This window comes from Neolamprologus multifasciatus, chromosome 1, assembly GCF_963576455.1.
Source record: "Neolamprologus multifasciatus chromosome 1, fNeoMul1.2, whole genome shotgun sequence".
Lineage (NCBI taxonomy): Eukaryota > Metazoa > Chordata > Actinopteri > Cichliformes > Cichlidae > Neolamprologus > Neolamprologus multifasciatus.
The window spans coordinates 26845226-26871418 of record NC_140439.1 but is presented as its reverse complement, the minus strand read 5'-3'; the positions used below and the strand labels follow the sequence as shown (position 1 = coordinate 26871418).

General features: G+C 37.9%; 1 protein-coding gene across 4 annotated transcripts in view; it reads right to left on the bottom strand.

Annotated features, from left to right (window-relative positions):
- Positions 1 to 26193, bottom strand: part of mdga1 (MAM domain containing glycosylphosphatidylinositol anchor 1) — a 196246-nt gene that overhangs the window by 65202 nt on the left and 104851 nt on the right. For all 4 annotated transcript variants that reach the window (XM_085138178.1, XM_085138243.1, XM_085138290.1 and 1 more), the window contains 2 exons: positions 6869 to 7065; positions 4544 to 4676 (listed from right to left, as the gene is read on the bottom strand). In XM_085138178.1, the coding sequence (XP_084994304.1) occupies positions 4544 to 4676; positions 6869 to 7065 (330 nt within the window). The remainder of the gene's footprint in view (positions 1 to 4543; positions 4677 to 6868; positions 7066 to 26193) is intronic.

Below are 26193 nucleotides of genomic sequence, written 5' to 3'. Positions count from 1 at the left end.
CGGGCCCATGTACCTACGTTCTTTTAGAGCAGAGCTACAGATTAAAAATGCCCAAGGCGAAGCGGTCAAAAGTCTGGCTGTACTTCACAGCAAAATATGCAAACTCAGCAGCCTTCAACAAGTGCTTTAAGGTGATACTGCGATACTGCGCAACACCTCAAATCTGATGAAACACCTGGCGACGTATAGCATTTTGTTAAAAGCCGAGAAATGCGCCGTATTTGATAGCTTGCTGCGAGACCTCACACAGAGCACATCTACTACGGGTGTGGTGCCTGTTATCGGACCCGGAGTTAGCAACATCCCCCAAAAACCCGAAGAGTACAGTCCTGGCCCCTAGCCCTGCCAGTGTAGCAGAAATGATGACGGATGATGATGGCAGCAGCAGCCGTTCTTCTCTGCGTGAGTAGCTTAATGTTGTTCGTGTGTAATTTACGCTGAGTAGGCTAACCACGTTATTAAATTAATGCAAGTAAGGTGAACTAGCAAACACCGTCGTAGTTACATGCGGCTGTCTTCTTGTTTGATGGCAGATACTCCCTTCACCCTGGCCAAAAAGGCTAAAATGACCAAAGAAAAAGAGGGAAACAGTTAAACATGAGAGGATTTTGGACAAAGTTTGTGTTTTTTTCCATTGATTAAGCACTGCTTCCAGCCAAGAGTGATACCATAAATCCCCTATAGCTGCAGAAAAGGCTAACATTGTTATCTTTTTACAAAAAAACAGCTGAACATGAGAGGTTTTTGGACCAATTTTGTGTTCTCCATTCTTTAAGCACTGGTTCGAGCACCGGTTCGAGCACCGGTTCGAGCACCGTTTAAGCACCGGCACCGTTTCAAAAGTACCGGTTTGGTACTGGTATTGGATAAAACCTAAACGATACCCATCCCTAATCTTAAGTGTGTTTATGTGAGTATTTCAAAATGGTGCAGAAGTCTAAGGTATATAAACTTGTTAATGCAGTTAATCTGGAGTTGTTTTAGGAAATGCAATTCTCTCTATTCTTTATTTAAACAGTTTGTCTCATTAGATATCTGTGCTCTGTTAGGGCAGGTTAGGAAGTGAAGAAAAGTGCACACTCAGACATAATCACACTTCATCCATCTCCCCTTAACCACATTTCTTTCCTCTTTCTTTTGTAGCCACAGACGTGCTCACAAAGAAACACACACACACACTAAGCGGTGTGTGCTTTCGATCAGTCTGTGAGGCTGTGAGGTCCAGACAGATTGGCTGCTTTGGCAAGCTTCTGAGCCCTGATGCCAGGGCCAGGCAGGCGTTTATTGCTGTGTTTGCTGTGTGTGTCTTTGTGTGTGTGTTGAGTGCGCTGTGGGAATACAATTGATCTTAGCCACAGGAGCCCAAGAGGGGAGCAGAAGAAGGCTGGGGCAATGGTCGTGAAGAACCCCTATCTCACACATAGCGGGAGCATGAAAACCTGTTTGTTTTCCTTCCCTACTTGTTGATTTTTACGCTGGTAAATTGTTCATGTTTGGTTGCCATGTCCTTTTGGTCATTGTCTATTAAAAATGTGTTTTCTATATTCTTAAAAGAAAACATTGTGTTATAAGTGTTGTCTGCTCTAATTAATTGGGTGTCTCTGAGCTACAGCTGATTTACCTAATACTGAATTATTAGCATTGATTATTAACTATTAGTTTTTCTGAAATATTTCAGTAAGCTGTGTCCATCTGTTTTATTTTTAATTCAGTTAGTTTTTTGGTTGTTTCGTCCTCGTATCTCTTTTTCTTTCCCTTTTTTTAAGAACAGAGGTGCCAAATTCTGTTCATTTTCTTCCTAACTTTGTCACAGTTTCTTCTCTTTGACTTCTTCTATCTTTCCCACCTTTAGCACACTTTAGAAGACTCCTGGGAAACTTTTATCTCAAAAGAGGCCTTATTTTTCACTGGATAACATCTTCAGTTCAAAACCTGTAAATATATTTTAAAAGTGTCACAAAACCTTGTGCTCATCATAAAAAAAATATACTCTATAGTGTTGCTGATATATACTGTATACTGTTATTGCCAGTGAAAAGTAGCACAGTCTCACAGGAAAGTGTGAAATAGCTGATCTATTGTAGAAATTTATCATTTTTAATAATAAAGGCTGTAAACTTGCAAGATGCCTATTTCTGGGGGGCAAATAACAGCGGTGCGAACATAGCAAAATGGAAAATGAAGTTAATGTGATCTACACTGGGAAAGGTAATTATGTCCTTTTGCATATTTTACATATTTTCATTTGTCTGCACGGCTTCCTTCCAAGTACTCTGTTTTCCTTCCATAGTCTAAAGACATGCAGTGGCCATAAGTGAGAACGTGAGTGTGAATGGTTGTATACCTCTGTGTTAGCCCTGTGACAGACTGGTCACCAGTACAGGGCGTATCTCACCTATTGCCCTATGAGTAGGTAGAAGCAGAAGATGGAAGTAAGTAGAGGTGGATGGATGGATGGATGGATGGATTTCAAAGTGCAGGACAACTTTTCACCAGGACTCAAGTTAAAAATTTACTGTGTCCTAATGTTGTGCTGCAATAGTGTAGTGTTTAATTGCTATATATCTTCATACATTACACTTATACTTGTAAAAATTTGCACTACAAACAAAAATTTTTTACAATCACTGTATGCGCTTTTTGAGAAAAAACACTGCATTCCAGTCTTTGGTTGCATATATGACCCTCTGATGTGTTTACTAGCAGTATGACATACTTGACATACTGCAGTACTAAACAGTATGTCGAGGGAATATTGATCTTTTGGGGTTTTAAACTCATGTTTAGCTTTTAAGGCTCCATGTTTATTCAACAGCCTGCTTTCAACTAAAATTGCAATTCACTAATTAAAATTAATTAAATAAAATTAGCGTAAACTTATGAGAGTAAAGGCTCAGTGAGAGAAAGACAGAACCTTGTAGGGTTTTAAAACACTCATGTTTTATTAAATCTCACAAGGACCTTCTTGTCAAATAAATTAAATCTAATTACTGAAAGGAAATAAATATAACTGAATAATGGGCTTCAAAAAAAAAAATTCTAACAGTTAATTGTCAAGCAATCTAGGCTAGCCGACATTTAGAAAATTAAGTTAGAACAGTAGGAAGAGGAGAAAATAAACACAATAGGAAAAAAAAAAATCATTTAAAAAATACAGCTCAGACAGGCATGGCCCTCTCCCTTGTGGAATACCATACTGACAGTAACAAACCTGACAGGGTTGTCAATGGCAACAATGTTGTTGTAAGTAACAGAGTTGCCGAGCGATGGCGTGGAGATGGACAGAGCGGTGCAAAGTGAATTGGAGATAACAGGGAGTGTGACAACTGAATTACAGCTGACGGCCCTGAGATGAGCTCTCAGCAACCGTACAACAAGACAGATAGACAATATCCTACACTGGGAGGCAGGCAGGAAGATAGAACGTGACCGTATTTCAGTGGAAAGTCAAAAGCAAGAGGGGGAAAAAAACTCACTATGAGAAAAGAAGACAGAGGGAGAGATCATACAGGAAGTGAGAAAACGAGGAAGAAGAAAGGAATCCTATTTCCTGAACAAGTAAAGATAGGAGACACTTTAACAATGAGAGAAAGACACAGAACTAGAGATTCTTGCACAATCACAGAGCAAACATGATCAGAGTAGTCAGATAAGATGGAATTATTAGAGGATTTCTGTACATCGACAGAAAAAAAACATCTTGGCTTTGTAAAGTTGTAAACCTTTTTGGTCAGAAATGTATATACATTCATCATGGACATAATTATCTTGGTAATTCTGGGTTTTTTGATAAAGATTTCTTTAAACAGTCCTTTTTCCAAGGTGGAATGACTGTACCACATACATCTTTACTGAATGTGAAGAACAAGAATTATGTGCACAAGTCTGAAATGATTTGAGATTTTCTCTAATCCACACAGGGTCACACAAATATACATATAGGCTCAAATGTATAAATGCACTCACTTAAATCTCTTAATAAGCGGTGCTAACAGTTCTACACTTTCTTTTGACTTGACTAGTCCATGGCTTTTTCATTTCTCATGATCATGATTGATCAAAACAGTCAGGCTTTTTTTCCCAACTAAATTCCCAACACAAAAAATTTACAAAATCTACATAGGAAATACAAAATACAGGAAATAAATACAGGAAAGTCCAAGGAACTCAGTGAAGATTTAGGAAGGATAATAGTGGATTTGCACAAGTTGGAGAGATATCTGTGAGCCATTTCTAAGAAAGTTGTCAGATTCCCAGATCAGATTCTCAAACAAATGTGCATAAGCATAAGTTATTTGGATGTGTCTGTACAATTGGCTAGCCAAATAATTGGTTGAAAACGTTTTTATAGCCAGACACGACAAAGATTCAGCTATTTGACAGGACAAGAGGTATGTTTGGAAGAGTAAAGGTGGTTGGTTATTTTATTTTACCCCGTCCCAAATTTGTGGTTTTTCACAATTCCCAGGTGGTTCTAGGAATGTATCACCCGCAAATTCTGTGAACTGTAATGATAATGAAACACAAATTAAAAAAAACTTACTTGTAGCATTTGTCAGCCTGAAGGTGACGGACTTGTCTTTGATGTTACACACATTGCGGACTGACACCTGACAGGTATAATCAGCAAAGTCCTTGGGTCTGAGATTCTTCAGCTTCAGCACCTTGGTCTCACCCTGAATAGGAGAAACAGGACATCATACAACATCATGTTGGATTATTGTGCTGTAAAAAGAATCATCTGAGAATTAATCACATTAACATTAATATAAACATTATAAACAAAAATCATATTTTCATCGTAATCCATAAACCTGAAAACCCAGAGCTTTTATTTCAGTCTCTTTTAAACTGGGATGTAATCTTGTGCAAAAGTCTTTAGTATGCTGAACCGGGTTAAATACAAACTGAGAGAAGCTCAAATATTAACATAGATACATGCACACATGCATCCTGCCTGTGTATATTGCACGCTGTGGTTATCAAGTGAAGCATTTCAAATATTCATTCATTGTCACATTCCAAATAGCTTTCACATGCAACCATCGGGAAAATGAAACTGATCTGGTTCAAAAATAAAAACTAAATCTGTTCATCTTCTCTCTATTTCTGAAAGCATGCTACTTGCTATCTCACCAGTTTGCTCGCTTCTTCTCATGTAGACATACACACACTGACTTTGACACACAAAAGCAGTCACACATCTCTTAACATCACTGATGATTTTCAGATCAAGGCTTTGAGTCTGATACAGTAGGCAGTGTCTTAGGCAGCCCTGAGAAGAGCTTTGCTGGCTGGTTAATTGAACTCCAGGGGCTCTGCTTTGTTGCTGACTGGTGCTTTGATAAGTGAAGAAAATGGGAACAGTTGTACTAACTGAACAATTGTGTGCTCAGCCTGGGGATGAAGCTTGGGGACTGTTTATTTGGCAGTTTTTTCAGCTGGATATTGCTGGGTAAATGAACAAGTAACTGACTGTTCAACTTGATGGCCAGTTCATTTTGACTTAATTAAAAGCGTGCTTGTCTTAATGTTGATAGAAAGGAAGAAAAACAATCTCATAATGCTACTATGAACAACAATGTAAAAATGTAATACATAATTATTCATGTGTTTGCTAAGGCATTCCAGTGTACCTACCATGTTCTAGGCTTCCTGACATAGTACATTTCTAGAGTTCTTGGGATATGTTTGCATAGAGTGATTAATGAAAATTTTAGTCATTAAAGAGGGCCACGTTATTAAAGTTAATTGAACCTATTATGCCTGGCCCATGGTAATTTTTTGTTGTTTTACTTGGATTTAGTAGCTTATAGTATTTTCACAGTGATTACTTCAGTAATGTTTATGCAAAATAGGTCTATCCAACTACCACTGAGAAACAGCAACACATGGTGCAGTTGATAATGTGTATTATCAACTGCAACTGTCTAGTTTAATCAAGTCAATTAGTTGTTTTTTTTTATTAGTTGCATGAAATAGTGAAAGAGATTAATAAGAGATATATTGTTTTGAAAGTTTGAAACTAAATCTGCTTCAAATTATGAAGTTGTGTTTCAGTTATGAATGAATGTCTCACATAAAACATTGAATATGGAGGATGCATATTTCCTAAAAGTAAGTTAGACCTTCAACGGGTGAAGAGTCCAGGACTAGCATCCACAACATATTATGTATTTAAATATATGTATTAAAATGTCTTTTTGTGATATAACCTGTAACTGCACAAAATAATATGACATAAAATTGTAGTTAGCCTTAGTTGTAATCTATGTAGAGCTAATACGAAGCATTAAAGGGCTTTTTCCACTTCAGAGTTTCACACTGACTTGAAAAGTAAGCGTAGTGTCACACACTGAATAATGTAATCAAAACAATGTTGCAGGTTAGAATGAAATTATTGCTATCATAAAAATAAATCCATCTAAATGATATATCTTGCTAACTGTCTGATACATACAGCTCCACAGGTCACTGATAATACACATGGAATCAAATCATGTTAAATAGCCGTACAGATTCATTGCAAGTCCTTTAACGCCAAGTAAAACATGCATAGTTTCAGAAAATCCAAAGCTTATCAGTCTTGCCATGGAGAATTATTGGATAATTGCTCTTCAGGGAAAGAGACAGTTCAATTCCTATGACAACCTCACATCAACGTTAATTCCACAACACTGTCTAAGTAAACCTTGAATGTGAGACATATTCAATTAAAAATCACGAGAGAATGAAATACGTTCAGCTGGGTGAGGCTTTGTCTTGATGGCAGAAAAGAACAGGGTTGAAATGGGAAGGTAAGGGCAGAAAGCAGGGAGCGACTCCACACCTGGCAGAGCGTTTGTGAGCTGTACGTGTTCATGTGTACCTGAGTGTAAAGAGGCTCATAAATGTCCACTCCATTGTCTTTGCTCTGCTCGATGAGCATATCCCCACGTTTCCAGATGAAGCGTGCGGGAGGGTTGGAGTTGACGGTGCAGCGCAGGAATACTGTCTTCTCTTGGTAGTAACTGCCGCGCACGTCGCTGATGGTCTGGTGTACTGTCAGAACTGGTATATCAAGATCTGCAAAATAGACGGTGAAGAAAACAGTAAAACTATGAAGACTTTGATAATGCTGCAGGGAGAAAAATGCACAATTAAGCTCCTACTCCATCACACAGGGAAATAAATAACCACAAAATACAGTTTTATAAAATCACAATCTCTTCACAGCCTTTGCAGTTAAAAAGGCTTTTCATGGCTTTGAGGCTTTTTTGTTCAGGGGAAAACACTGGCAATAATTTGTAGCAGGGATGAGATCTGATATATGGAATAATACTTGTAAATAAAGCAAACAGTTCTAGTTTGTTGCCCACCCACATTGACCAAAGCTGTCCAAACAGCCACCTATTTATTTTACTTTCTAAGGAGCACAAATGTCCAAAGATTTCTGTGTTTACCATTTCCATCTCTTGCTGTGACTCTCGCACACTGCACCTTCATATTTCTTTTCTGTCATTTTTTTAATCTCCCCTTTCCCCCCACTTGCTTCATTTTTCCTGGGCATTTCCTTCATGGAAGTGTCGTCTCCCTTTTCCTCCAGTGGATAGGATTTCAGCTGCTGTCACGAGCACAGAGGCTGCTCTCCCCTGGTTTCTGCCATCTCTACAAAACTCACTGCCACTTTCACTCCACATCACCATCCTTTCCTTTCTATCCTCTCCTCCTCGCTCTCTGCTTCTATCTCTTACAGGGCAGAGTGGTGTGTGTGTGTGTGTGTGTGTGTGCGTGCGTGCGTGCGTGTGTAATTCTGATTCTTTGCAGCCTAATTGGACTGTTGCAGCCTTCAAACATTATAGAAACAATTTCTCCCAACATCAAAGGTTCCTCTCTTTGCTCCCCACTCCATTTTACTTCTCCCCTTTCTGCTCACCACCTTTTCCTTTCTCTTTGCACCTCCTGCCCTTCACCTCCTGTCTATTGTGTCAACTCATCTCACCTACAGCACACTTAAGTTGCAAGCTATGGAAAAATGTGAGCTGCGAATGTAACGACTATGTTGCTTGACATCACTGGATGTGAGCACAGCAGGGCTCTTGCGATGCTGTAAGGAGGGAAGCATTTGTATTTTTGGCTGGAGACATTTGAGAGAAACAATGTGTAGCTAAGCATGGTTGATTTGTGAGTTTGTTGTTGAAAAGGGCACCGTTGTCACATGAGGGCTGTGCTTCACACACACAGCCATATGCACATGCATGCACTCACACACATCTAGAACTATATCAAAGTGTGCACAGCCTGAACATAGCATCAGAGCACTTTTGTAGTTTGAAGGTTAGAGCTCAGAGGCAGACTGAGACATAAACTCACAGAGGCAACTTAAGCGCATTGAAGTGGCTACAAATAAAGCAGACATTGCATGAGAAACAACTCCTTTTTAAAATAAAAGGGTCATGGGAATGTTTACTAAATCATAGGACCTTGCTTTACAGTGTGCAGTAACCTTTTTGAATACCTTGGGAAATAAAGGCGAGTCAGGATCTGTACAACACTTAAACCGCATGCGAACACTTGTGACTACAGTTGTTTTATCAAATCATCTTCAAAATAATTTAACAAAACAAACACAAAAAAATGCAGTCGCTTGAGTATTCCACTGGAAACATGCAACCTAATTAAATAAATTCTTATCAAAACAATGTCTTGAAACACTGAATGAAGCAAATATTATGCTTCTATGTTATAAAATTATTTTCCAAGTTATCTCCATTCATCCATCATTTCCCTAACCATTTATCCAAATTAATGTGTTTGGAGAAGGGGTTGAGTATTAGCCATAATAGATACACTCTCATAGCCAGAACCTATGGTCAATCTGGAATCACCACTTACCTGCCAGGTGAGTCTTGTGGGAGGACCACTTGACAATTCATGCATGCAAATCTTTTTTTTTCTGGATTATATCTTTACTGCAGTGGCTCTACAAAGTATGCACTGGCTGTAATATAGTCCTGCTTTGTTGTACATTTTTATGACATGATTGTATTGCACATTTTATTATCTACACTTTTTTTCATCCAACTTTTACACAATCTGAGCTGACTAAGCTGCTTACTTTAATACAGTACACTTGTTTTGTACTGCATTTGTTTGTTTTAGTTGTGTTTTTTTTTTTATTGAAGAAGTTCTAAGCTTTGTGAAGTGCTCACCTGATTCCATGGTTTTCCACTCTTAATGGATATTGTGATTTATGAAGCCACAGCTTGAGACAAAAAGCCCAGCAAGAAACTAGACAGTGAGTTGTACCAGTATTTCTAGAAGCCTCTGCCAGGAAAAGGCCTTCAAACCTGGGAAGCTATCAATGATATCTGCCTCCTGGTTCTGCCATGTGCGCATGTGTGTGTGAAAGAGATTTGGAAACGGAGCTAGCACCTTTGTATACTTGAATTTGTGAATAGGTGCATGTGAATGTGTGCATTTATCTGTCCAGGACTGGCAAAGGATTTCTGTATATTTTTCACAGATCATTTGCAGAGCAAGGGGAACCCTAGCTGACTAATGCCCCAGTAGTATGTGTGGTGTGTGCTTGTGTGTCTGCCAGAGAGTCAGTGCAATGTGTGATTTGTTGGCATTCTGCATTTCCCGTTTGAATGGGAAGGTGGAAAGCCTGCCACAAAGAGAAGATTATACAAAGAGAGTATAAACAAATGTAAATAGTCGATGTGGTGGTCCACACTGTGTGGTCATGCATTCTGATTCTATATTACACATATTGCCCAAGAGATACTTTTTTCCCCTGGGTTAATATATTCTGGCATGGCCTTACATTATGTTTGCGTCATGAAAATATGGATAATTCAAACTATCATCAACATAACCTGACGTAAGAAATGGTGCAAGAACTCAAAACTAATATTAAAAGAAGCATTTCTTGAACACAAAAGTGTTCATTCTGTTTATATTTGGAAACAATGACAATGCTTCTTTGATTTTTTTCTGAAAAACAGTTGCGCTGTTAAAGCTTTTGCAATGCAAAACCAGAGGGGAACTCTAACTTTGCTCAGTATGGGCCTTTAAGTAAATAGAGACAGGGTGAAACTGCAAGTGCACAGAAATACAATATGAAACTTTAATGAAGTTTCTGATTTCCCCAAAGTCCTGCCTTTGCACACAGTTTAGATCAATTGCACTGTGCGGCTTTTGTTAGCCACAGCTTTTAATGCACATCTCTGCTCTGGGGGTCTGGCATTGTTTTCTGCTTAGACACCACACAGTGGTGCTGACTCAAAGACACCTTTAGTTCTCCTTTAGAGTGGCCCTTAGCTTGGATAGATGCCTGCGAATAGAGATTTTTTTCCCCAAACACTATGTGAGATTGCATTTTATAATTACAGTGCTGAAAAACAAATGTGCAGTAATGGAGTCCACATTAGCTGCCTTTAACTATAGTTTCTTTCATAAATCTAGACAGCAGTAACAGGTACCAGCTAAAAGCTATGATATCTAGGAAAGATCACACTTTACTTGTTCCATTTCATCATCTGTCTTGTTAAGTCTTTAATTTTTTTTTTTAATCTAAGGGGCGATCATGGCTCAGGAGTTGGCAGTTTCTCTTGTAACGACAGACAGTCTCGGTCGTTGTGTCCTTGGGCAAGACACTTCACCCATTGCCTACTGGCGGTGGTCAGAGGGCCCGGTGGCGCCAGTGTCCGGCAGCCTCGCCTCTGTCAGTGTGCCCCAGGGTGGCGGTGGCTACCTACAGCCGCCCTGGACTGAGTGTGTAAAGCGCTTTGGGGTCCTTAGGGACCAGTAAAGCGCTATACAAATACAGGCCATTTACCATTTAAGGTAGCAAGGTGGTGTGGTGGTTACCATTGTTGCCTCACAGCAAGAAGGTCCTGAGTTTGACACAGTTTGTATGTTGTTTCCAGGTACTCTGGCTTTCTCCCACAACCCAGTCATGCAATTGGTGTTAGGTTAACTGGTGATTTTAAATTGCCCATAGATGCTTGTAAGTGTGAATGGTTGTCTGTCTCTCTGTGTTAGCCCTGTGTAAGACAGGTGACCTGTTCAAGGTGCACCCCGCCTCTCAAGCTACAGTAGCTGGGATAGACTGCAGCCCCCCTGCAACCCTGTTAAGGATAAACAGAAGAAAATGAATGGATTTTTGTCGAGTAGCACACCACATAATTCATGTATAAATTTTAGTTACACACAAATTCTGAAAATAAGAAAAAAGTCAGACCTTTATGACATAGTCTTATCTCACAAGTTAATTAGAAAGGGTTATTCAGCGATGTTTTAAAATTTCAGATCAAGCAATCAGATTCCCAGCTGAAATTTCTTTATTATTGAGAAATAAGAAACTGCTGTTTTTTGTTCTGAAGTCTCAGAACTCTCTCTTTTATCTAATATTATTAAAGAGATATACCCAATTTAAACCCACCAAGATAGTGATACTGAAAATATCACTGAAAGTCCTCTGCTAGGTACTTTCTCCAGCAGGAGGATGCTCTGAACTCCAAATCCTCTTTGATTTCCAATAACATGTCCTGTACTCTACTGAAAGTATACCGAAAGTATCACTGAAAGAAATGTAATTTTAAAAATTTCATTTTAAGCTTACTGTTAAGGTTACCATGAATTATATCTATAAAGTCTGATTTACACATCTATTCCAGTCTCATTTGCAAGGATCTAAGCTACTGGCAAATAACACTTAATAAATGCATTTAAGCTGCTAACACAGTTAACAAAGACATAACAAGAGGAAAATGTAAATTTACAGCATCACAGACATATGCATCTTTCATAGATTAAAAATGTGGTTGCATGCCATCATTTCACTAAAATAACCAGAGTAACCATTAAAATGAAGGAAGCAGAGATTTACTAATCCATCCTGGTGGTCAGAGTTGACAGAGTGTGTTTTTGTAACAAGCTGACCTCTGCTAGGTACTTACTCCTGCAGGAGGATGCTCTGGACTCCAAATCCTCTTTGATTTCCAATAACATGTCCTGTACTCTAATAGCTCTCTAGGAGTAGATGGCCATTAGAGAAGATGACAGGCTCAATTGAATGTGAGTGTACAATAGTGTACAATAGAGTCTGTGTGTGTGAGTGATTGGGTAAGTAGTGGATTTAGTACCTCCTAATACATGTAACATTTTTTCCCCCCAAAAAAGTTTGAACATATTGTTAAAAATGGAATTAAACAGAATATAATTTTTTAAAAACCCATATTTATTATTAAATTATTGCATTTCATAGTTGCCAGAGGTATGCACTGTATTTAAATAATAATATGAACTTGTAACATTTTACTACAGCTCAACCTTACTAAAGGTCAAGTTTCATTTATGATATTTTATATAAAAATAGTATGTTTGGTCATTTAAAATTTTGAGTTTATATCTTAAAAGCTTATTTCAGTCCACAGCAATACAGTAAGTCATCATCAAACCAGGCAAGGGATTAAAAAATAATAATACTTGAGCTGTTTTTTTGTCAAGCTCACATTTGCATACATCTGTAGGTATTTACAGAGTCTGAAAACACATTCTTTTATACCACTGACCACACACAAACACTAATGGAAGCTCATAGCAGTACACACAACAGAAAAAGTCTGCGCATACAGAGAGGCACAAACAGAGGCAGACTTGCCGTTTGATCCAGCTTCACATCTCGTCAATTATTCAGCATTCTGCTCATAGACATTGCCTTAAAGATGGCATAAAACATGCACGAGGCCCACATTTGGAAATAACGAGAGCATTGCCTGTATTTAAAATGCAATGTTTGGAAGTAAAGGTTGATTTATTCTGATTTTCCGTGCTAAATTTGTTTAGTTTAGTTTTTAGTGTAATAATATAAATCACTTTTTTTCTTTTAACATACAAATTATGCCTTCATGCATGCTCAATCATCCAGATAAGGATATGCCAAAAAGTTGATTCTGTTTATCTGGAAGTATGAACATCCTACGTATCCAGAAAGATAAAAAGCATTGGCAGTCAAGTAATGAGAGTAAACCAATTTAAACACACAGACCATTTAGTTAGGTGCTTGCTTTACACATGCACAAAGAACACATCATATCAATACACAATACATGTCATTAAGTCAGCGTAAAACTACTGTTAAACCACGATTACAATAAATGCAAAAAAGACTGCAACCTCTGTTGCAACTTGTGTACATGTTCTGCTGTTAGATTTAATAGCAAGGCACAGGAGTGTGGTTAGGAAGAACAACACTATGAGTCTTCTCCCAAACTACCACTCTTGAATTTGCTGAAAATGGTGCATTTTCGTTGAGGCAGCGCGTTATGTGCGAGCCTTAATTATGCTTTTGTCAGCAAAGAGCCTGGGAAAATGTATTAAACATTCATGATGGTGTGACTCTATTCTTTTAGGCCATAAAAAGACTAATTTGGGCATGGTTATTTACCGTGAGTGTGACAGTGTAACTGCACAGCGGTAGTGACAGCAAAGAGGGTGTTAAAGGATGCAAAAGCACAGTTCATTCACTTAGCCTCTGGGTTAAAATAACACACAATCTCTCACACGCAGGAACACAAGAAAAGTTGCATAGGCTCACACAATGTTATGCAATAGTATGTACACACACACACACACACACACACACACAGAGTGATACGTCTACATATACAAATACGCAATAACCAACCCCAATACACACAATTTCCTCATGGCCACAATAACACATGAATCTTAGGTCCCTTGCTGTAGCCCCTAAGGGCAAAAACCAGAAAGTCCTTCTATGTCCCCCGTAAATGGCTTCTGAAGATATCTATGGGGAGCAGGATGGATAAAGGATGCCCTTTGTACTCCTCCTGTGTTCCTTTGAATGCTTAGGTCATGGTGTATCAGCCGCATCCATCCATCCATCTCGCAAGTATATATACTTAGACAATTTCCTCTCAACCATGCAGACACATCCATAGCATATTGTTGGGCATGGCCAGATGGCAGATGCTTTTTGCATATTTAATTAGCTTTGTTGCGTGTATAGAACAGTGGACCATGGCAATAATATGTATAGAGAAAATATATAGAGATACACCTTGTAATATAGGCGGCTGCTGGTCTTAAAGTTATTAAAGTGCTTGTGCTTTATTGTGTTGTGTCTCAAGGTGAGCACTGGACTCAGGGGCAATATGCACAATCTCTTTATTAAAACAACTCTGGACAACTTCTGTTGATCTTGTCCAGATACTAAAGTGGCATTCTGGCAAAACTTTACTGGTTCCTGGTTAACCCTTTAAGATCCTACCATAGAACCAAGGCCGCCAGAGCTTACTTAATATTTTTACATGCTGTAGTGCCATTTTTGGGAGCATTTCAAGTTGCTATACATCAATACAACTGTTATAGCCCATATTTTAATAATATGTATGCATTAAGTCCATAGTAACTACATAAATTGCAAAAAAGTGCAATAAACTACAAAAAAATTGAAAATCGTTTTTGTTTTGTTTTTTACATATATGTCTACTTGGAGAAATTTAAGAGGTTTATCCCTCAAAACTTTAAATACAAAAAGTTGCAAAAAAATAGTTTACAACAACAGGAAATTTATTTTGAGTGCCTTCATAGTTTTATTTTTGAAATACACCAATTTTTATATACTGCAGGAAAAACAAAAAACAATCCTATGATGCAAATTTGCAAAGAAAACAACATGTGCATCAAAATAAACAATTTTAAGCAGTGCAATTTGAGTTCTAAGCATCCCAGAAACTATTCAGAAAAGCCTATTCTATTCAAACTATTCAAAAAAAAAATTTTTTTCTGAGACTGAGACCTGACACTTTTTTGTCTGAGACCTGACAACTTTTTTCCTGATACCTGATGACTTTTTTCCTGAGACCTGATGATGTCCTAAAATGTACACCGTACTCAAGATAACACTAGGTGTGAAAATACAGTCCGACCAGCAGTCACTGAGAAGGTGGGAATGCTTTTGTAACTTACCCCACTTTGGACAAACAATATGGAACATGAGAAGATTTAAACACACACAACAACACTACACCGTCACACATGCAGCTGTTCACCTCATAGACAATATAAGTTTGAATAAAACAACTCTAGCAATCTCAGAATCCTGTTCATCTATCCACCCTGAACAGCTCACAGCTCATTAGATTAAAGTTCATTCACTCCGTGGATTACAAAAGTGAAGCTGCTGTGTTGACATTTTCATTTGCATGATGTATTTGTTATTATCATTTTTATCAGAAGCAAAACTTTACAAAGCAGCTGATGAAGGACACTTGGCTGGTTTGATCAGACAGGAAGCAGATCATTTTTTTGTGTGTCTATCAAGTGACTGCATGGCCAGCTTCTCTTTCACTGAATTCAGTTCAATTCAATTCCATTTTTTTATATAGCACCAAATCACAACAGCGTTTGCCTCAAGGCACCTCAATGCTTTATATTATAAGGTAAATAAAAATAGTTTTAAAAGGTTTGTCAGGAGTGTGTATAACTTTACCAAGAGGAAAAACTCCATCATGGAGACTCTGCTAAACCAAAATATTGCATTTCACACCACCCACAGTCCTCCAAGTATTATTTCAAAAATTGCCCAGAGCAAAACATAGAGGCTATTAGGCAATGCTTTAGCACAGAATAACCCCACCCGCCTATTGGTAAGATGGTTATTGCCTACTCTCCAGACTGATTTGTGCAGCTCTCCCCACCAACAGCACCGCCTGCACTCAGAAAGTGCTGAGTTAGCCCACTCTTAACAAAATTTACCACCTTGAGTTTGTGGTAGTGCACCTAGATACCCATTTCAGATTTTTCCGGGTGTTATTTTCTGGTTTATTTGGTGGTTTCTTTACATTATTTATCTCTTAGTGTCTCTTCTGGGGGTTTTGCCCTTCCCTAATTTTTATATAGAGACAGGGAGTATTTCCCCAGGCTGGAACACCTGCAAAGGTTTTACAGAATAGCTCTGAATTGATTTTAGGTTTGGATTGACTGAGATTATTGGCTTTATAATGTCCTGCTTCTTTTCGTCACAAAATTTATTATGTACTGTATATATATATATATATATATATATATATATATATATATATATATATATATTAGGGATGCAACGATACACAAAATTCACGGTTCGGTTCGATACTTTGGTGTCACGGTTCGATATTTTTTCGGACGGCATCAACACGTTAACAAGCTAACTGCGCTAACGCACTAGTTCCCACCAATGTAATTGAGCATTGCGTGGCATATCCGACATACTGTTTTACTTTTGTCCATGACACGCTTACCTTCAGGGTCATACTTCACATGAAGACCAAAATAGTTCCAAAGGCCAGATCTGAATGAGGGTGGGGGAGATTAAATTTGCCATGTTGCAACGAGCTTAGCTTCTGTCTCGCTAGCTTGCGCTGCGCTCATTGGATCTGCGCTCGACAGTGCAGCCTAGGTGGATAAGTCGAACGCAGATCCACTGAGTTCTCAACACAGACACCATTGTCAGAAGAAAAGTTGATAAAATAAATTAAAAATCTTGTATTGTTCGATACATATGCGTACCGAACCGAAAGCACTGTATCGAACGGTTCAATATCGATACGAGTATTGTTGCACCCCTAATATATATATATATATATATATATATATATATATATATACACTCATATATATATACATACTATATACATATATGAGTATTGCCAAAAGTGTTCGTTTGTCTGCCTTCATTGGACTGGACTTGGAAGTATGCTTTACACCACTGCATCTGATTTGTATTGTGCTTGGTGATGTAAGGTTTGGATGCAGCTGCTCAACCATGGAAACCTGTTTCATAAAGCTCTCTGTGCTTGAGCTAATCTGAAGAGCACATGAAGTTCGGAGGTCTTTAGCGACTGATTATGAAGAATGTTGATGATCTCTGCACACTATGCACCTTAGCGTCCACATACCTTGCTCTATGATTTTATGTGGCCTACCAATTTGTGTCTGAGTTGCTTTCATTCCCAGTTACTTCCAATTTGTTGTAATACCACCAACAGTTCATAGTAGAATATTTACTTGTAAGAACATTTCAAGACTGGACTAGTTGTACAGGTGGCAGCCTATCATGGTACCATGTTGGAGTTCACTGAGCTCCTGAGAGCCACCAATTCATATACAAATGTTTGCAGAAGCAGTCTGCACACCAAGGTGCTTGATATTAAACACCTTTGGCCATGGAAGTGATTGGAACACCTGCATTCAATAATTTGGATGGGTGAGTAAATACTTTTGGCAATATAGTGTATATATACCACCCTTAACCACCACCAGCAAGCTACCAGAAGCCTGGAAGCATGACAGTCCTCTGCAGTATTTTTGCTGTTCCTAGGTCTGCACTCTTCTGAAAAAAGATCACATATGTCACCCACATATTCGCTCAGTTTTGGGGTCATTGTCCCGAGTCTAAGACTACGTCCACACGTACACGGGTATTTTTGAAAACGGAGATTTTCCGTTTTTGTTTTAAAAGAATAATTCCGTCCACACGTAAAGGCAGAAATGAAGGAAAACGCTGCTAGGAACATGCCAAAGCAACAGGTGGCAATATATTCCTAACCGTGCAGAAATGTTGGCCAATCAGAAGTCTAGAAGCCTCGGTGGGAAAAAGTAAACAAAGCTGGGGCATGGAAGCAGAACCGAGTCATATGTGTGGAGGGACAGTAACTGTGTGTGTATATGTAACTGTGTTGTTTCACCGAAACAATAACGTGGCGCACAGTGTGATGTCAAAAAATGCGCACACCTTTGACGCTGCGTTTTCTCCGTTTTTCTCGTCCACGCGTAAATGCAAAAACTGAGTTTCAAAAATATCCACCCTGGCCGGAGTTTTTAAAAATCTCTGTTTTCAGTGACCAAAAACGCCGTTTACGTGTGGACAAAAGGTGCAAACGAATAGAAAAATCTGTGTTTTCAAAAATACCCGGGTACGTGTGGACGTAGCCTAAATGTGTAAATATTTACACATGTACATAGAGTAAATATGTTTACTCCTGCAAAAACAGTTTCTATTATGGCAAGCAACACATATAAAGCACTGGGACATGACTACATGGCAATGAACACCTGCACCAGCACAAGCATAAATGTCAACAATGATGCTTTCCACTTCAGTGTTTAAGGCTCTACAAAGATTCCTTGCAAATGTCTAAACCATGCCTTAGTCTATACAAGATTTTGTAGAAATGCTGGCAAAGTGTGAAAAAAAATGTTTTCATGCTAGCGATGACTTTGTTTGTCGCGTTAATGTTTTCCTACATTTTTCTAATCTTGGATCATTTCTCTGTTTCATGGCCTTCTACGTAATCCTTCAGTCTATGCCCTTCTGTCTCCATCCTCATCCTATTTCAATTTTTCTATCTGCCAATACCCAGGCTTTGAGTCTGCCCCAAGGCATGTCCCATACTTTATAACACTGCCTTCATTACCTAGCCCACTGCAGCTGGTCATAAATGGAAAAAAGGGGAGGGTAAAGACAATGTGAGAGGAAAAGGGTGGAGAAAAACAAAGAAATAAGTATACAAAAGAAAAGGGTCAAAAACTACTGATTGAATCAAATGTGAGAAAACAGTGAGGTAAACAGCAGGGGAATAAGAGTAAAAAGTAGATAATTTAAGCGGGATATAGGGGCATGCTGAAACATGGGTGAAAAAGAAGGGAAATGCAAAGCCATAAAATCCAAGTTGGAAGTTATTGGATAGTGGCTGGATGAAAAATGCCACCGCCATAAAATAATATTAAAATGGGCCTGGCCTTATGGCACTGATGAATACAGATGCCAAACTAGATAGGTCTTTGGCTAGTCGGGGTTAGCTAATTTGAACAGCCATCCTACCTCTGAGGGCAGTAAAAATGAATAAAAAAATAAATAAATGAAAGGAATGGAAATGAAACGTTCTCGGTCAGTTACTCAGTTTACACCCCCACATTTCCATCTCTTAGTGCATTCAGATGTCACTAAAAATAGTGGCCAGCAAGAGAGTTAGCCATGTCTGCAAGGATTTATTATTAATATCACTAAAATGAACAACTACATACCAGAGCAGAAATTACTCCACTGCTGCTTTAAGCGAATATAATGTACGATGAGAGTTATACCTTCTTTCACCCTTGCACACTCAAATTACACCTTATTTTACCACCCCTCCCCCTCCACCACCATGTCAATAAATGGCCCAGAGGGGCCGTGAATACTGGCAAACTGATGACGGTTGAGTGAAAAGGGACCCGCTAAAATCTGATCAGCCTTATTGACCAGAAGATATTGAAAAGACAGCTGGAAATCTTAATTACTGCAACATCCTGGTATTACCATTTTATCACATTTGATCTAGATTTACAGATGGCCTTTTTACAGATAAAAATAGAGACATTAGACTGCATGATGATGAAAGCCATATGTGCTCATATGTGCTGTTTTTGTTTATGAGTGACAAATGCTACGCATGCTTTACGTAATAATGTTTATGACCTGCGACCAATATATTTATATACTTGACCAATATGATAAAAAAAAAAACTTTCAATCTGCATTCATTTACTGTTGCAATGATTCTTGAATCCTTATATATTTCCACCTGCCTAAATTTAAGTTCTTTTCTTTTATTTCTTTCTTTGATGTACCACAGCACCACAGAAAACCTACCATGAATGGTTATTTTTCCAGAGAAAAATAGCAATTTGTCCTACAAGAGCCTCTAGTGAGGTCAAGATCATTTCAAGCCTGCACTGTATTGTACCTCCTTCATAAAGAAGGAGTCAATAAATAAAAGACAAAAAACCAAAAATCACATTTTAGATAAAGCCGCCGAAATCATAGGGACAAGTAGAGTGTTCTTATCTCCTCATGGTCTGTGGGACAGCTTATAACTAAACCATACTGCATCTTATGTGTGCACTCACTATGTCCAGGGTTTTTTTGCTCATAAATGCTTCATTCCTTTTTCGAAGACTGCATTCAAAATAAATTATTTTGTGTCAAATACAAGAAAAACTGATTTTATAAAGTGAAAGGAAAAACAAAGTAAAACAATAAAGCTCAACATTCGGAATATTGGTAAAGTCGTTATTGGTCTAAGCCAGTAGATATACTGCAATACATTTACACATGACTATATTTTCGTCTGATGTATTCTTTTATGCCACTCTGTATCTCCCTGTCTCTCTATCATTGTCTGGCAGTCAGCCTTTTAGATCAGCAAAACACAGTTTCCTTATCTTGTCTCCACCTAGCAAACTGATATAAAAGCTTCACCATACTCGACTATGTATGAGACAGTGACTTTATTTTTTTTATGGCAGTTTGCCAAACTCTTCCTGGCCATTTATAATGTCTAAAGCTCTGGTGTGATTTTGGCAATGTCCCAATGGTTCTCCTAGTTTTTCAGTCTTATAATAATTTGGACTTAGCATCATTTTTCCACTCTGCAGGTGTTCTCCACATTGCAATGTGGCTCTGCTCATATAGTGTGTCTTCCTCTTTCCCTTTCATCCCCAAGCCTATATCTTCTATCTCTCATGCTCCATGCGTCACTTTGTTGCCTCTGTCCTTTTTTACCCTCCTTTCAACAATGGTAACTTTGTCTTTATCTAAATGTAACGTTTGACAAAACCTTCAACTATGTCTGCTCTTTGAATTAACCGTGATGTAGTAGGTCAGTAGAAAGGGGTGGGAGGCATAGGTGACCCCAAACTGTCATGGAAACCAATGTCACATGTTATCAATGACTCACCACCCTTAACCACCAGGAACCAAGAGTAAGGAAACTGTACAGAGCAGCAGAAAGTACACAGTGTCTTCAATGGATGGATGCATACACATGCATATAAACTCATTCTATCAAAACCTTGTAATTTTTCATTCCTTGATATGGACAGGTATATTTGACATAAATCTCCAAGGTATACCAAAAGGAAAAAGAAACATTTTGTGACTGGTCCAAATATGCACTGAGAAAATGACCAGAATAGCAGATCCTAGCATAGTCTGAACAAACCAGAAGCTTCGATAAAAGCATGAATTATAGCTGTACAAGCCTTTTAAGAGGTCAGATATTAATATGTTAGCTTCAAATACTGACCATAAGATATGTGTAGCTCAGTTAGAGTTTCTGCCACAGTGGGAACTGAGAATTGCCTTTATGATCAAATATAGCTTGTTGTTGAAATGCATTTGAATCTTTTGGATTTTTCACTGACTTATTACAGTTGCTATATAAACTTTTATTAAGAGAAATCATTAGCACAATCTAACTGATATCTAAAATTAGAATCAGTTAGATTGTGCTATGTCAAAGAAATATAATACGAGTAGATGGTGCCTGAAATTTGGATAAACGAGGCTCTATTGTGACAGTGTAATTGTAACATGTCATATTAAGCATATGGCTGGAAAGTAATGGCAGGCTCATTGTGGTTTGTGCTCATCACCTCCATCTGCTCATCCATCTGGCTTGACAAATACAGCTGATTTGCAAGTAAACTATGAAACTTCTCGAGTCGCACTAATTGGGGGACCTCTGATCAGACTGTGTTAAAATGACCTAATTAATGCTGTAATATAATGCTTATAAGATTCACAGTTATGCCTGTGAATACAACGAGCATGCTAAATTTACTACTCCATTGGAAATTGTCCCTCTTTAGCAGTGAGTTATTCAGTGATAACAGTTATTTGGAAAAGAAGTGATTAAATCCAGAACTTGCTAAATGAACTAACTTTGTGCAGATCAAAGAAAGAGTCCCAAAAATGGAATGTGTGTCTCCTACGTCGCTGATATGCGACAAACACAATCAGCTAAAAAAAAGCAGGAAAAAAAAAATCAGCTTCACCTAATTTAGACCTGGGAAGATCTGCCAGATTATTTACATAATCTGCTCAAACAAAAAAACATGATTGATTTTTAGAGGAAAAATAAATAATACTGACATAGTGACTCTGCAGAAACCTCTGCGCGCTATGCGTCTCAGCATACGGTGAATCCGCTCTGTGATTTTACATGGCCTACAATTCTGTGGTTACCGTATTTTTCGGACCATAAAGTGCACCGGATTATAAGGTGCACTGTCAATGAATGAACTCAGTTGTTCTTCTGTTTGGTCCGTTTACAGCATCCTGCCATGCGATTGCATTTGTCCCTGACCATCAGGAACCCTCGCATTAACTTTTATCGAGTGGAAAAAGGTTAGCATTCATCCTCCAGCTTCACTGTGTTTATGTTATGCTAACATAGCTGTGTCGCTAGTGATCACGTAGCACATCATTATATACCAGCTAGTCCAACTTCAGTAATCCTACAAGAGTCACTGCTGTTTAGTTTTCTGTCTTCATTTATGTTGGAAGTGACAGCAGAGCTGTACGTTTCTCAGTCAGAACACGCTACATCATGTTTAGGTGGAAACTAGTAAGCTAACTCCCTGCTAACTTCTAACTCTGTTAAATTTAATAAATTCTGGATGTTAAGCTTAATTGTTACACCTAGTAAAGGAGCAACGCTGATCATTTTATTAAAGATGAAAGAATTTAGACAGTTTTTTACTCTCAGTGATGCTGTTTGTTTGAGTTTGGGACCTCAAGCAGAGTTTGGACCCAGATTACTCTGCGAGGCTCCTGACTACAGTAGCCGTAATGCTCCGACAATCCATCAAGCGGTGTGCCTTCGTACTAAAACATTTTGTGACAGATTTTTGAGCGCCATGTACCACGTAAAATTGGTTAGAGGTCAGTAAGCACAACCAGAATTCATATGTAAGGTGCACTGTCGATTTTTGACTAAATTAAAGGATTTTAAGTACGCCTTATAAGCTGAAAAATACGGCAAATTGTTGTTGTTCCCAATCACTTCCACAGTGTTATAAAGCCACTAATAGTTCATTGTGGAAATTTCATGTCTCGACTTGCTGCACAGGTGGCAGCCTACCATGGTACCACGCTGGAATTCACTGAGGTCCTGAGAGCAGACCATTCTTATACAAGCAGTCTGCATGCTTAGGTGTTTGACTTTATACACGTGTGGCCATGGAAGTCATTGGAACACATGAATTCAATGATTTGGAAGGGTGAGTGAATACTTTTGGCAATATGATGTAGATAAAAGTAGGACACATTTTTTTGCTTAACAAACAGCTAGTGCTCCATTGTGTTTTTCTATTCAGATATGCTTTTACTGTATTGTCAGTTTTGGGGTTTTTTTGTAATTTTGTCAATCTCATAAGCTGATGCCAATCAGTTTTCTAGGCTATGTGGTGGCTGAAAGTATGATTTTTACAGATCCCCTGAGCAGTCCTCACCATCAAAAATAATCTCTCATGTTCCTGTTCTCTCCTGTCTATCTCACACCTTTCTCCATCTCTGAGTGTCACATTTTAAGTGTCACAACATTACATATAGCTAACAGACACATGTTGTGACAAATTGCCCAGATGTAATTTGTGTGCTTGGTGATATTTATCAAGTTGAGTGAAATGTTGCATTTGAAATTACCTTCCACTTGACAGAAAACCCCCCAAAAATCTTTATCCTCGCTTTATTTATTTGGTGTTAGCTAGATGCTGATTACTGCACCCATAGCTTTACACTTTTATTTATACAATAAACACAAACAGGGATGAGAAGAAATAATGTTGTGTTGAATTTTGACTGTTAAAGAAATAAAAAAAATGTACAAATTTGTGTTTTAATATTTTCTTTTTAGGAACATTTAATGACAAGGAAATTTTATAAAGTTGTATTTGGCATATAGTATTACTGATCAATAAAATTTGAATAAAAACTAAAATGTTGTTGCAAGTTTTGGAAATATTAAATTGGTTACCTTTGTAAAAAACATTTTTATACAGGCTGAGGTTGATATTATAGTATATAACAGATATTTCCCCTTTTTACATGTTCCTTATTGAATATTTTACATCACAAGCATTTAACTAAATGTTGCTCTCTTGAGAAATGTAAAGTACAGTAAATTCACTTTTTTATGTGGATGTTGCTATCTGTAATGTGACAAAAAAAAATCCCAGTACAAGGACTGATACAAGGAACAAGAAACACTCTCACACAGGATCAACTACTTGAGGTTTTTAAAGTAGAAAGGATTTTTTAAAATCCTGTTCTCTTTGCTAATCAGAAGGAAGACGGGATAAGTTTAAGTGCTTTTCCCTGTTGGTCTGATCCATATAACCGTGGACACAGAGACGCCATTATCTGCAGTTGTGACTTTCTTGATGTCTCTGTATGCTCCACCATCAAGGTGACACCACCGCACTTGTCAGGAACGCACATGTCAGATTATAGAAGATGCTTTTTGCTTGAAGGCAAAGGTTTTGTTAAAGACTCAATCACACTATCCATGTCTCAAGCTGTATGCCCACACACAGTGTCTGCCAGCAAGGGAAAATAATTAGGCCACGGTGGCTGTCAGAAGCATAGTGATCCATTAGTAACAGATCTTTCATATTACTGTCAGTCTTTACAAAGGTAACTGGAGACTGATGAGAAGGGTAAATGAAAACCACAATTGTCAAAAGAAAGCCTCTTCTGTTACCATTTACAGCAGTAACAGTGCCCACACATGTCAGTACAAGAAATCAATGAAAATTATACCTGTTCAAATGAATCTTTAACTAAATACATTCAACAAATGAATGGAAGAAGCCTTTTTCTTTTCAGGAGTCATCCGTTTCTACTGTCAGAACATCCACACCTCCTAAAAATTACCAAGAGGGACATGATTAGGGTGCATTTTCTGAGTACTATGCTGAAATGTTATTCATCAACATTGCTTTTCCACACTGCATTACTCAGAAATTAAACATCTGGTATTACTGTCTAGTGAAGTAAACATGGCAGACCTGTGTATTTGAAACAATGAACATCTATTAAGACAGTTTAAAGGAATTAAAATTATAAATTAAAATAATCAAAAGATGCCACATGTGGTAACAACTGAGCAACTTCATTCAAGAAAAAATGCTCTCCCATGTGATTACACGTTATATTTTTTTTAATGACACGACACATGTTTTTCATGTCACCAGAAAAACAGAAAGGAAATACAGTAAATATGAATGCATTAAAGAAAGCTTAAATTCACAGTCTGAAATTTGAACATAACCAGTAGTGTCATTACATAAAGTATGTGTTCGAACTCAAGCGCTATCCTCCTCACCCCATGCACATATAAATACAGCAACGCTTACCATAATTGACCATAATACTCACACGATATTTTTATTATAAACACACTCAGGAGAGGTCTGGCTTTGCCTTCTGAGATAACTTCAAGGTCACTGAACTTCTATTAGTGAATTATACCATAGCAAAGTGCTAATTAATTAGGCCTAATGTGAGACAATGGGCAGATTGTCGCCCATTTTCCTTGGAGGAGATACAGTGCTATGCTCTGCTAGTCTCTTGGGTGTGCTATTTCAGGTCAAACTAAATCTTGTTTTTGCCATAGTTAATTTGGAAAGCTTTGTTAAATCACATAGTATATTTAACAATGACCTAACATGCATTCTCGTTAAACTTACATTTCTGAAGCAAGAAGCAGCCAACATCACTCCTCCTACAGCTTTTTAAATGTCATCCTTTAACTTCCATATCTATTTAGAAAATCTTTGGAATTTCGTGATCAGCAAAATATACATCATGGATATTTTTGTAATTTTTAAAAAATGTATCCAAAAGAGAACAAAGATTAGAATTAGCTAGAGCTGGTGAAGAAAATAGACTGTGATTGTTATGCAGATACCATCTGAAAGTCATTTTATTGTAAATTATGTGTTTTATGTTATTACCGATTGTTTTAAAATTGTTTTTGAATGTTATCACAGTTTCCCCATTATTGCAGAGACGTTCAAATTTTGACAAAATTATTTTATCATGTTACTCATGTCACATGCCACAATCAACCATATAGCAAATTACCTTTAATTCTGTAACTTATTAAAAAGACAGCATTAGCCTACCTTGAAGAAAGTGCGGGTTTTTTTTCCCATGGGGGCGTTTTGTTCAATCACACACTGTGCATGGGTCCACAGGGGGAGAAAAGGCCAAATAAACATTGAGCTTAATAATTAGCTTTCTCATAAAGCAGATATGAACGAAACCTTGAAGCTGAATGTTGAAAGGGAATGAACGCTCTCCCCTTTGCT